Genomic DNA, 13,626 nt, shown 5'->3' with positions numbered 1-13,626 from the left:
TGTGGTTCATCTAGATATCGGTATGTGAAATGAATGGCTTCCTTTTCCTCGATGCCTTGTGCCATTACAGAGTAACATTTCCAGATATGCTTACCTAAGCCTGTCCTTCCCAATAATTCATTTTGCCTGCAGTCTCTGTTCATAAGACTCCAATTTGCGGTCATTAGGAGTAATAGTCAATGATTAGCTGGTGAAAATTCTAAGAAACCCAGAGCACAGCACTTAAAGTTGTTAATTTGGCAGTGATAGTGTGCCAATGTATCATGCTTATATTTTATATTGTATGGAATGTTGGGAATGGACAATATTTGGGAGGATTGGGAAACATTTAGAAGCAAATCAGAATTTATCAGAATCTTGTTGTTTTTTTAAATTGAAGTTGACATTGAAACAAAATAAATTTCTAGTAAGGTATAATGGAAACTTGGGCATCAAATAAAAACAATGCTTCAACTATACATACATGTTTCTCACTGGGAACTCAATGGAAGGACAATAAGGACAAACTTTTATTTGGGGGAGGGGGGGGGGGTGGTATATAGATCATTTAGTAATTGGCAAAGATTCAGATATGAAGGATGTTATTGACCATTGGGAAACAGGCATCTATAGATTTGAATAGCCTTTTAAGCAGGCTACAGTAACTCAATTGCTGGAGCATTAGATTTAGGAAACTGAGTTTAAGACCTGAACTATGTGGTTTGATTTCTGGTATGTTGTTTTGGAGATAGCCACCAGTTGCTCAGTCTCAAAATAACCCTTTGTGCTCTTGGGACAACAAACCCAGTAAACAAACAAATAGACTACATGCAAGGGGACAATTTTTGATTAATTGTTGTTTCTGAAATACATGTAAGATGATAATGATATTTGCAGTATAGGCTTTTTGTGACTTTGATATATACAACACAATGATTTGTCCTTTCATTACACGTTAATGTTGATTTTCAGATGCTAACCCTGGCTCTGACCAGTCAGAGCTCTTCATCAAGAAACTGCAACAATGCTGCGTTGTTTTCGACTTCATGGATCCTGTATCCGACCTGAAGAGTAAAGAAGTGAAAAGGGCCTGTCTGAATGAGTTGGTGGACTACATCACAGCTACACGGAATGTTCTCTCTGATCCTGTTTATCCGGAGATCGTCCGCATGGTAAGTCCAACATTTATTGTTATATTGACAAATGTTCCAGTCACAAAGAATTCCTCTTTGGATCAAGAAGTAGAGCACTGCTTCAGTGGTTTGCTAAATTGAAGTTGTCGGACACAACTCCTGAAGAAGACACCTTAAAACAAGACCATACTCAACAGCAAAATCTGTCCTCTGAGGGAGAGTGCTTGTACACTTGTGAGCTCATCTGCTTATACAATACACTGATATTATATATATAGATGCCAGCTTATTATGTTTGACTAATTTTCAAATTTTGGATTTCTTCACCTTTGCTCTTAGCATTACTGATGAGGATGAGTTTCAGTGAGTCCAGATCACCAATTCCAAAATTTTCATGAGTCCCAGTACTAAAAGATATAATGGGTTCTCAGAATTTGAGCGAGTCCCACAGGAAAATTAGAACTCCGATATCTTGAGTCCCAAAAAATCACTTGAGTGCAATTTTGTTCATCATTTACCACAGGAAGGATGCTATTCATCTGTGTGATGACATTTGTAAAATGCTTGTAGAAACACTTTAATTTAGGATGAAAAGATCTGTGACTTTAAATTATAACCATGCTAACAAGTTATCAATATATTTGCTGCAAGAGTTTACTGGTTGATGATGTGGTAATGAGGAGACTTTTCGAAAAGTCATTTCGACTGGTGACGTCATTATATTATAATGAATTTTACTTCCTGACAATTATCAGGATAATATCATGAGTCATATACAATGTTGTATGTGAATGAAGGCTTTTATTGAGATTTTCAGCAGATAAATATGGATGCTTAACCATATTAAATCACCATTAGATACAGTGCTTTTTCTTGGTGTTATGCAAGACCAAATATGGGTTTCATTTCCAATTGGATTTAGTGAATGATGTTGTCAAAATTCCCCAAATATGTATTGTTTACTCCTTCCCATCTGATCAATATTCTTCCTTAAATGAGATTAAAAGGCCTTTTTCTAAAAGAATGGAGAAAAACCCTAGATTCAGGGGTCAAGAGTTCATGTGTATCTGAATTTGATGATATTCACCAAAGCTAATTCAGATTTCTTTATATTACAGTAATATTACTGAGGACTTATCCGAGTCAAAATTGTCTTAAAAATGTATATTTACCTTTATATTTAAACCTTGAGGACTTATTTTACTAGAGAACAATTGATATAAGTAGATATATGTATATACTAAAAGTGATATCAAGTTAGTTGTGACTAGTACATTCTACCATCAGATACACTATAATCCAGGGTACTATGCAAATAAAAGGAAATGGCTCTGGATGACTCATGTTTGGTTTTGTTGATGCAACGTATCGCGGATTGCCTCATTTGAAGACTAAAATCTGATTGTCAGATTGTATGTGTGATGGAAAAGGTGCACATGTATATATGTAGAACTGTATAGCTAGATTATCATAGCAGATATTGGGCTGGTGTACATTTGTATCCCTCAGTCAGGTTTTGTCTAAAACTGTCATCATTTGTAGTTTGATACCGTGATTAACCTCAAGATAATTGGAATATTTTTTCCTGCTGTAGATGGAATGTGGAAATCCAATGGTAAAAATGAGATTTAGAGAAAATTAAAACTTAAATAGAATTTGGAGAAATCTCTGATCCAACATCCAGAATAATTCTTAAATACAGCAATGATTTAATACAATTTTAAACTGAGTAAATTATAGTGTTGTATTATTGATTCTTAAACAATTGAGAAATTAAAGCCTACAAAATAGAAACTGACAGTGATGATTTAACAAATAAACGTAACAAGTTTAGAGACAAGAACAATTTAAAACTAGTAATAAGCAAGTTCCATTCATTGTTTGTTACTGATGCTAATATCTGTTACGTTTTCAAGTTTTGAAAAATCAAAAGTAGCAATATCATTGCATTCATACTGTTTATTTACAAATTAATGAACATGTTATAAATCTAGGACTTCTGATTATAAAACCAGGATCAAGTGCAGTGAGGAAATATTATTGTATAAAAAATGTTTAAGCAGCTCCAGGTTTCAATTACAAGTCCACTCTGTTCATAGTTGTTTAAAAAGTGATTTCACCTGCACGATACAAAGATTAATTCTGTTCATGCCAAGCCAGATTGTTTATTAGTCTGTGGACTTTGAATAAACATGTGGAAATACATGTATCAATTTTGAGTTTCACTCAGAATTTTATAGGCATATAAGGGACATATGTGACATATACATGTGTGGAGATTTTATTACTGGGGGCCATCATATGTGTAGTCATATGGAATCACCAATTTGGTCATGTTCAATTTCTTTTTATTGCAAAATTTGTTAAATTGTTAAGTGTCTATGCTGTTAAGAAGGAGAATGGATTAATTCTGTGTGTAGTCATTGGTTAAACTACACATAAAACTTCACAGTAGAATGGCTACCATGCCTCAGTAAGGCTATGATATGCATTACCTATTCATACATCTTGAGCCTTACTATGGACAAATTAGTGATAAGTTGAAGTTAGTGTGGAGCTGGGGTGACAGAATAAAGGGAGAAATATTGATTGGTGGTTTCCAGAATCCCACTGTCAGTGAGCTGTAATTGGAATGGTGGAATTCTAGTGTAGAGATGATTGGGTGGGGAGCTAAACAGGGAGGGGACCTGGTCACACCGCCAGTATATTATAGAAGATCCAGTGCTGCTCAGGGTTACGATCAGTTGGAAGATTTATGTTGGATTTCTACAAGATAAATGTCTCTATGTGGTCTATTGTCGACTTAGATTGTGGAGGGTAGTGACAAATTATTGAATAAACTGTGGTGAGGAGTAAGCAGCATCGGAAGGTTCCACTTGTGTTGTAGGATCTTGCTTTTTACAGATTATACATGATGAATATTCAGCAAATTTTACCTCGGTAATTGAGTCTTTCAACATCGATCCAAGAAAAGCACAGAGATATACAATTATATATTTAAAATTCACATTCAATTACAATTAGCTTGGAGTAAAAAGTGTGCTGTTTTACTCAAAGGAGTCTTTGTGTATACCAGTAATTCAAAAACCTGCAACGTCGGGGAAAAAAAATTCTGTCACTGAAAGATTTGTAAGGATTGTAGCTTTACATTCTCAGCGCTTGGAAAGTTTCCAGTTGTGTTACATTAGGGATGAAAAAAAATGATATTATATATAAAGAGTTAATGACTGGAAAGAGTATATATATATAGTTGATTGCTGGGACCTGTGTGCTACCTGTTATATACAGAGATATTGACAGACTTGAGATGTCCTTACTACAGGAATCACTTCTCTCTGTTCTCTGCCACACCATACCAGCAAAACCTTTCACAATTTTAGTATTGATGTAGGAAGCTTCATAAATATCCCTGTGGTTCTAAATATAGTCTAGTCGAAACTGCTGTTGTGGCTATTTATAGAGCACCTGGTTCACAGATTGCCCAGCCTATCCCGGTGTTGGTGTGTGGTGGGGAAGGTATGTGCTGGACCATGGGATGGGGCTGTTGGGCAATACTTGCATACATTTCCCTGTAAAGCGATACTCTCATTCATCAAGGATGGCTAGGCCCAGGCAGTTCAGTACTGGCGTTACAGCAATGAAATGCTTGTGTTCAAGCCTTTTTATTTCATTACAATACTGAAACGCCTCTATTTAAACCTTCACATTACAATACAGAAATGCCTGTATTTAAACCTCACATTACAGTACTGAAATGCCTGTATTTAAATCTTCACATTACAGTACTGAAATGCCTGTATTTAAATCTTCACATTACAGTACTGAAATGCCTGTATTTAAACCTTCACATTACAGTACTGAAATGCCTGTATTTAAACATTCACATTACAGTACTGAAATGCCTGTATTTAAATCTTCACATTACAGTACTGAAATGCCTGTATTTAAACCTTCACATTACAGTACTGAAATGCCTGTATTTAAACATTCACATTACAGTACTGAAATGCCTGTATTTAAATCTTCACATTACAGTACTGAAATGCCTGTATTTAAACATTCACATTACAGTACTGAAATGCCTGTATTTAAATCTTCACATTACAGTACTGAAATGCCTGTATTTAAACCTTCACATTACAATACAGAAATGCCTGTATTTAAACCTTCACATTACAGTACTGAAATGCCTGTATTTAAATCTTCACATTACAATACAGAAATGCCTGTATTTAAACATTCACATTACAATACAGAAATGCCTGTATTTAAACCTCACCTTACAGTACTGAAATGCTTGTATTTAAACCTTTACATTACAATACAGAAATGCCTGTATTTAAACCTCACCTTACAGTACTGAAATGCTTGTATTTAAACCTTTACATTACAATACAGAAATGCCTGTATTTAAACCTCACCTTACAGTACTGAAATGCCTGTATTTAAACATTCACATTACAATACTGGAATGCCTGTATTTAAACCTCATATTACAGTACTGAAATGCTTGTATTTAAACCTTTACATTACAATACAGAAATGCCTGTATTTAAACCTCACCTTACAGTACTGAAATGCCTGTATTTAAACATTCACATTACAATACTGGAATGCCTGTATTTAAACCTCATATTACAGTACTGAAATGCTTGTATTTAAACTTTAACATTACAATACTGAAATGGCTGTATTTAAACCTCACATTACAGTACTGAAATGCCTGTATTTATACCTTCACATTACAATACAGAAATGCCTGTATTTAAACATTCACATTACAATACAGAAATGCCTGTATTTAAACCTCACCTTACAGTACTGAAATGCCTGTATTTAAACATTCACATTACAATACTGGATGCCTGTATTTAAACCTCATATTACAGTACTGAAATGCTTGTATTTAAACTTTAACATTACAATACTGAAATGGCTGTATTTAAACCTCACATTACAGTACTGAAATGCCTGTATTTATACCTTCACATTACAATACAGAAATGCCTGTATTTAAACATTCACATTACAATACAGAAATGCCTGTATTTAAATCTTCACATTACAATACAGAAATGCCTGTATTTAAACCTCACATTACAATACAGAAATGCCTGTATTTAAATCTTCACATTACAATACAGAAATGCCTGTATTTAAACCTCACATTACAATACAGAAATGCCTGTATTTAAACCTCACATTACAGTACTGAAATGCCTGTATTTAAATCTTCACATTACAATACAGAAATGCCTGTATTTAAACCTTCACATTACAATACAGAAATGCCTGTATTTAAACCTTCACATTACAATACAGAAATGCCTGTATTTAAATCTTCACATTACAATACAGAAATGCCTGTATTTAAACCTTCACATTACAATACAGAAATGCCTGTATTTAAACCTCACCTTACAGTACTGAAATGCCTGTATTTAAACATTCACATTACAATACTGGAATGCCTGTATTTAAACCTCACATTACAGTACTGAAATGCCTGTATTTAAACATTCACATTACAATACTGAAATGCCTGTATTTAAACCTCATATTACAGTACTGAAATGCTTGTATTTAAACTTTAACATTACAATACTGAAATGGCTGTATTTAAACCTCACATTACAGTACTGAAATGCCTGTATTTAAACCTTCACATTACAATACAGAAATGCCTGTATTTAAACCTCACCTTACAGTACTGAAATGCTTGTATTTAAACCTTTACATTACAATACAGAAATGCCTGTATTTAAACCTCACCTTACAGTACTGAAATGCTTGTATTTAAACCTTTACATTACAATACAGAAATGCCTGTATTTAAACCTCACCTTACAGTACTGAAATGCCTGTATTTAAACATTCACATTACAATACTGGAATGCCTGTATTTAAACCTCATATTACAGTACTGAAATGCTTGTATTTAAACCTTTACATTACAATACAGAAATGCCTGTATTTAAACCTCACCTTACAGTACTGAAATGCCTGTATTTAAACATTCACATTACAATACTGGAATGCCTGTATTTAAACCTCATATTACAATACTGAAATGCCTGTATTTAAACCTTCACATTACAATACAGAAATGCCTGTATTTAAACCTCACATTACAGTACTGAAACGCCTCTATTTAAACCTTCACATTACAATACAGAAATGCCTGTATTTAAACATTCACATTACAATACTGAAATGCCTGTATTTAAACCTCACATTACAGTACTGAAATGCCTGTATTTAAATCTTCACATTACAATACAGAAATGCCTGTATTTAAACCTTCACATTACAATACAGAAATGCCTGTATTTAAACCTTCACATTACAATACAGAAATGCCTGTATTTAAATCTTCACATTACAATACAGAAATGCCTGTATTTAAACCTTCACATTACAATACAGAAATGCCTGTATTTAAACCTCACCTTACAGTACTGAAATGCCTGTATTTAAACATTCACATTACAATACTGGAATGCCTGTATTTAAACCTCACATTACAGTACTGAAATGCCTGTATTTAAACATTCACATTACAATACTGAAATGCCTGTATTTAAACCTCATATTACAGTACTGAAATGCTTGTATTTAAACTTTAACATTACAATACTGAAATGGCTGTATTTAAACCTCACATTACAGTACTGAAATGCCTGTATTTAAACCTTCACATTACAATACAGAAATGCCTGTATTTAAACCTCACATTACAGTACTGAAATGCTTGTATTTAAACTTTAACATTACAATACTGAAATGCCTGTATTTAAACCTCACATTACAGTACTGAAATGCCTGTATTTAAACCTTCACATTACAATACAGAAATGCCTGTATTTAAACCTTCACATTACAGTACTGAAATTCCTGTATTTAAACCTTCACATTACAATACTGAAATGCCTGTATTCAAACCTTCACATTGCACTACTGGAAGCCCTTATATATATGCCTTCACATTACTATGCTGAAGCTCCTGGGTTCAGGACTTTTCATTACAATACTGAAACACTTATTTGTATTTAGACCTTAACATTATAGAACTGAAGCAATCAGGATATGGTGAGGCCAATGTTAAGGTACATTTGATACTCGGATATTTAAGGAAGGTTATGGCCCCTGTAAGGTTACATTCACTGTTGATACTCGGATGTTTAAGTCAGGTCATGGTCTGTGTAAGGTTACATTCACTGTTGATACTCGGATGTTTAAGTCAGGTCATGGTCTGTGTAAGGTTACATTCACTGTTGATACACGGATGTTTAAGTCAGGTCATGGCCTTTGTAAGGTTATATTCACTGTTGATACGCGGATGTTTAAGTCAGGTCATGGTCTGTGTAAGGTTACATTCACTGTTGATACACGGATGTTTAAGTCAGGTCATGGTCTGTGTAAGGTTACATTCACTGTTGATACTCGGATGTTTAAGTCAGGTCATGGTCTGTGTAAGGTTACATTCACTGTTGATACGCGGATGTTTAAGTCAGGTCATGGCCTTTGTAAGGTTATATTCACTGTTGATACGCGGATGTTTAAGTCAGGTCATGGTCTGTGTAAGGTTACATTCACTGTTGATACTCGGATGTTTAAGTCAGGTCATGGTCTGTGTAAGGTTACATTCACTGTTGATACTCGGATGTTTAAGTCAGGTCATGGTCTGTGTAAGGTTACATTCACTGTTGATACTCGGATGTTTAAGTCAGGTCATGGTATGTGTAAGGTTACACACACTGTCGATACTCGGATGTTTAAGTCAGATCATGACCCCAGTAAGGTTACATTCACTGTTGATACTTGGATGTTTAAGTCAGGTCATGGTCTGTGTAAGGTTATATTCACTGTTGATACTCGGATGTTTAAGTCAGGTCATGACCCCTGTAAGGTTACATTTAATGGTGAAAGGTAGATGTTTAGATCAGGTCATGGCCCCTGTAAGGTTACATTTATTGGTGAAAGGTAGATGTTTAAATCAGGTCATGACCCCTGTAAGATTACATTTAATGGTGAAAGGTAGATGTTTAAATCAGGTCATGACCCCTGTAAGGTTACATTTAATGGTGAAAGGTAGATGTTTAAATCAGGTCATGACCCCTGTAAGGTTACATTTAATGGTGAAAGGTAGATGTTTAAATCAGGTCATGGCTCCTGTAAGGTTACATTTAATGGTGAAAGGTAGATGTTTAAATCAGGTCATGACTCCTGTAAGGTTACATTTAATGGTGAAAGGTAGATGTTTAAATCAGGTCATGACCCCTGTAAGGTTACATTTAATGGTAAAAGGTAGATGTTTAAATCAGGCTCCTGTATGGCATCAAGCTACATTAATTTATATTATATGGGTGTTATATTAAGTTGATTTCATTTTTGTCAACAGATTGCTTGTAATATATTTCGGACGTTACCTCCCAATGACAATCCTGACTTTGACCCAGAGGAAGATGACCCAACACTCGAGGCGTCTTGGCCACACTTACAGGTAAATATATGTCTGAAAGTTGTCTCCCTTATATACATTAATACTATATAACAAAAGTTGTCTCCCTTATATACATAAATACTATATAACAAAAGTTGTCTCCCTTATATACATAAATACTATATAACAAAAGTTGTCTCCCTTATATACATAAATACTATATAACAAAAGTTGTTATTTGTTATACTGAAACCTTAAAAGTTGGTTACAAACTTCATTTATTGATCATAAACATTAGAACTTTAACTATATCTATTATTTTTCAGATCGTTTATGAATTCTTTCTGAGGTTTCTAGAATCTCCGGACTTCCAACCAAGTTTAGCAAAGAAATATATAGACCAAAGATTTGTGCTGCAGGTATGGTTTTTAAGGTTTGAGTTGGAACAGAATTCAGCTTAATTGTTTTCTTGTACATTGTTTTATAAATTTCTGAAAGAATCAGGATGATAGGTGCATCTTCTGCAGACTTTATTTTTAGGAAGATGAACTGCTACCTCAAACTCACATTAGTCAAAATGGTGTCAGTTTTAAAGGTTGTAAGTCTGGATTTTCTTTCCAGCATATCAAAAAAGAATTCTTCTTTTTGACTTAGTTTTGATGACACTCTTTGATAGTTTTTCACATCGTGTACCTCGTGGATTATCAAACATGAAGAATAAATCTCCTCTACCTGCCATTTTTCATGTCAGTTTTTGTTGTTTGTCTTTTTTATGAAATGCAAGTTAATGCATCGCAAGTTTATGATGAGCTTGAAAATACATACCAGAACTTGAAGGCTATTAATACAATATCTGTAGGAACAAGACAATTATATTTCAGTTTAAAAGAATGTGACAGATGGAAATTATGTTTGATCCTGTTCTTGTTTCAGCTTCTGGAGTTGTTTGATAGCGAAGACCCTAGAGAAAGAGACTTTCTAAAGACTGTTTTACATAGGATTTATGGGAAATTTTTGGGTCTCCGAGCCTTCATTAGAAAACAGATAAATAATATCTTTCTCAGGTAAGAATTCAGGGGAAAAGGGAGAACACAATCAGCTGGATGTATTTTATAATCTTTGGAATCAAAGTTGTGTTTTTGTTATTATAATGAAAAAAATCTTGTGGCTGAACTAAAAATGAAAAAAATCTTGTGGCTGAACTATATCTCAGTAAAAATGGCAAGGTTGAATAACCTCTCAATCAGAGTGACAAAGGTTAACTATATCTAAATTAGAATAATGAGGCTTAACTACATCTAGATCAGAACAAATGGCCTTGATCATTAGCTATCTTTTGCATACAAGTATCCGAAGAGGTCATTTTTGCTGGGGAAAAAAAAAATGATATCATTTGCAGGTATGATAAAACAGTCCCTAACCTCTAGGACTACATTTTGTAATATTGAGAACTGAAAAGAGTAAGAAAAAATATCTCTTTAAGATGATCTATTGTCCACTGTCATATTTATCCCTGCAGGTTCATATATGAGACTGAGTCATTTAACGGAGTTGGGGAGCTGTTGGAAATTCTGGGCAGGTTTGTAGTCAGCTGACGATTAATTAAGCTAATCCAATCCTTCACAAAAGAGTTTGTAGTGAATATTTTATTTACCAAAACTTTGTGTGACTGTTTATGAAATTTGCTGGAGTGGTATAAAACTGAAAAAAATCGAAATCAAACTTCTTATTAACATGGAAGAAAACCTAAGGGTTGGTTGACCCAGTTAAACTTGTTTTATATTAGATATTGTGCCTTTTTACAACAGAGGTTGTCAGCATGATAGCATTTTGTTAGGAGGGGCAGGTATTAGTTGATAAAATATGACATATAACACAACTTCACAACACAAAATAAAAACACAAAAATCAAAAGAAATTGTCAGCTTCAAAATGCTGTAAACATTCATGGCGAACAAGGAAAAAAGGATATTGTAAACCTGTTTGAAATTAACAAAATTATACAAGCGAAAAGTAAATCAGAGTTTGAACTTCCAGAGGCAACATGGCCAAAAATCATGATGAAGTGTCTGAAACACTTTACCAATACAGGGAACCCCCTCTCTCCCCTTCCTCCCCACCCCCATTATATTGTTTCAAAAATTACTTCATACAATATATTTCCAAAAAAAGATTCCATACTATATCAAAATTTATAAAACAAATGTGAACATATATCTAGAATTACAGTGATAATGCACGTCCTTTTGTGTTGTCCTGTTGCTTTTATGTTATGTCCTCTTTACTTGTAGCATTATAAATGGATTTGCCTTACCTCTAAAGACGGAGCACAGACAGTTCTTGATCAAGGTGTTAATACCGCTACACAAGGCTAAGACTCTCAATCTCTACCATGCACAGGTACAGTGACCTCAAATTTCCTATGTGTTCTGTATTCACAATAAAATCACCAAACTTAACATTTTATTGAGCTACAGAGACGGTATTTGTACAATACAATTATCCATTTTATTTTCAGCTTGCTTACTGTGTGGTGCAATTTTTGGAAAAAGATGCTGCATTGACTGAGGAGGTAATTTGCGTAGAGTTTGACAGTTTTGTCTAGAAAATAGTGCAATTTAAGGCTTATCTATATATACATATATAAATATATTACATCATGCACACTTTTTAGGTCAATTTTGTTTCCTGTTATTTTATTCTTGCTGTAAAGCAGTTATATAGTTAACTATTGATAATAAATGCAATATGTACTGAACAACCATAAGTTAGTTAGGGTTGAAAAAAAGAAGGAGAAAAAAAACCTCACAGAAATTAAACTAAGATGTTCAATATATTTTGTGTTTTACATGGTCATGTTTGTTTTAGGTGATTAATGGACTGTTGAAGTACTGGCCAAAGACCTGCAGCCAAAAGGAGGTAAAATCTTATTTATTATATCTCCTAATCATATCTATGTACTGGGTATCGGCAGTGTTTCATCATAATTATACTGTTCTCCACTTGTATACCGTATTTATCCACAAATAAGCCACTTCTGGTTGTGTAAAAATCATAATAAAGTTTAGGGAGGGCTAATTTGTGAACTACTTTCAGTTTAATATTTTAAAATTGCTGATTCTGCAAAAAAAAAAAAAACAGAAATAAGAAGGGTATATTAGATAACCCCAACCTATGTTCTTATGGAAATTGTACATCTCAATTTACCATTCAGTTTACACAGAAATTCTCTATAGATCTAGCTATATTACAAACGTTCGCGCGACCCTGATTGTGCTTTGACTGGTTTGCACTGTTATAAGTTGTAAAGAATGAAATATTTGTGAAAATTATAAAATCAACTCTTCCCCTTCCCCTTAAGTCTATATATGGTTGTTAGTTACCTCAGATAACTTAATGTGAACATCAGGGCACACAACAATCATTCTCTCATGTTTTTTACAGGTGATGTTTCTCGGGGAGATCGAGGAGATCCTTGATGTGATAGAACCTGCTCAGTTCGCACGAATTATGGAAAAATTGTTTAAACAGATTTCAAGATGTGTCTCAAGCCCTCACTTCCAGGTGAGTTTTACTTTTGTTCTATCGTGGCACTATTAGTGAAAATGATATTCGTACTTGTCTGGTGTGGGACAATTATTAAGTTTGAGAAGGGGTAGGGGATGAAGTGTAGATTGATAAAATACAATTTTTTAGAGTACGAATTCTGATTTGTGACTTGTCTTTGTAATGTTACATATCTCTTTAACAGAAAAATGATTACATGTTCAGTTTTAGTGATCAGAATATTATTTTGTCATAACAGGTGGCGGAGCGGGCCTTGTACTACTGGAATAACGACTACATCATGAGTCTGATAGAGGAAAGCTCCAATGCAATCCTTCCGATCATGTTTCCTGCACTCTACAGGATATCTAAGGAACACTGGAATCAGACCATCGTTGCGCTCGTCTATAATGTACTCAAAACCTTCATGGAAATGAATTCTAAATTATTTGATGAATTAACTTCAAATTATAAAGCAGATCGACAGAAGTGAGTAACCCAGATTGTATCCAACTTTCTCTCTTT

The 13,626-nt window shown here is 34.0% G+C and overlaps 1 protein-coding gene across 1 annotated transcript in view; it reads left to right on the top strand.

The window, feature by feature from the left end:
* Window positions 1-13,626, top strand: part of LOC132551471 (serine/threonine-protein phosphatase 2A 56 kDa regulatory subunit epsilon isoform-like) — a 30,829-nt gene that overhangs the window by 12,465 nt on the left and 4,738 nt on the right. Inside the window, exons 2-11 of the mRNA XM_060215616.1 lie at window positions 952-1,151; window positions 9,514-9,615; window positions 9,882-9,974; window positions 10,489-10,619; window positions 11,075-11,134; window positions 11,847-11,955; window positions 12,074-12,127; window positions 12,424-12,474; window positions 13,000-13,119; window positions 13,361-13,590. Coding sequence (XP_060071599.1) covers window positions 952-1,151; window positions 9,514-9,615; window positions 9,882-9,974; window positions 10,489-10,619; window positions 11,075-11,134; window positions 11,847-11,955; window positions 12,074-12,127; window positions 12,424-12,474; window positions 13,000-13,119; window positions 13,361-13,590 — 1,150 coding nt within the window. The remainder of the gene's footprint in view (window positions 1-951; window positions 1,152-9,513; window positions 9,616-9,881; window positions 9,975-10,488; window positions 10,620-11,074; window positions 11,135-11,846; window positions 11,956-12,073; window positions 12,128-12,423; window positions 12,475-12,999; window positions 13,120-13,360; window positions 13,591-13,626) is intronic.

Source organism: Ylistrum balloti, unplaced genomic scaffold (assembly GCF_031769215.1).
Source record: "Ylistrum balloti isolate Yb309-2 unplaced genomic scaffold, AGI_CSIRO_Ybal_v1 Utg370200, whole genome shotgun sequence".
Lineage (NCBI taxonomy): Eukaryota > Metazoa > Mollusca > Bivalvia > Pectinida > Pectinidae > Ylistrum > Ylistrum balloti.
This window is presented reverse-complemented; position numbering and strand designations above follow the sequence as displayed.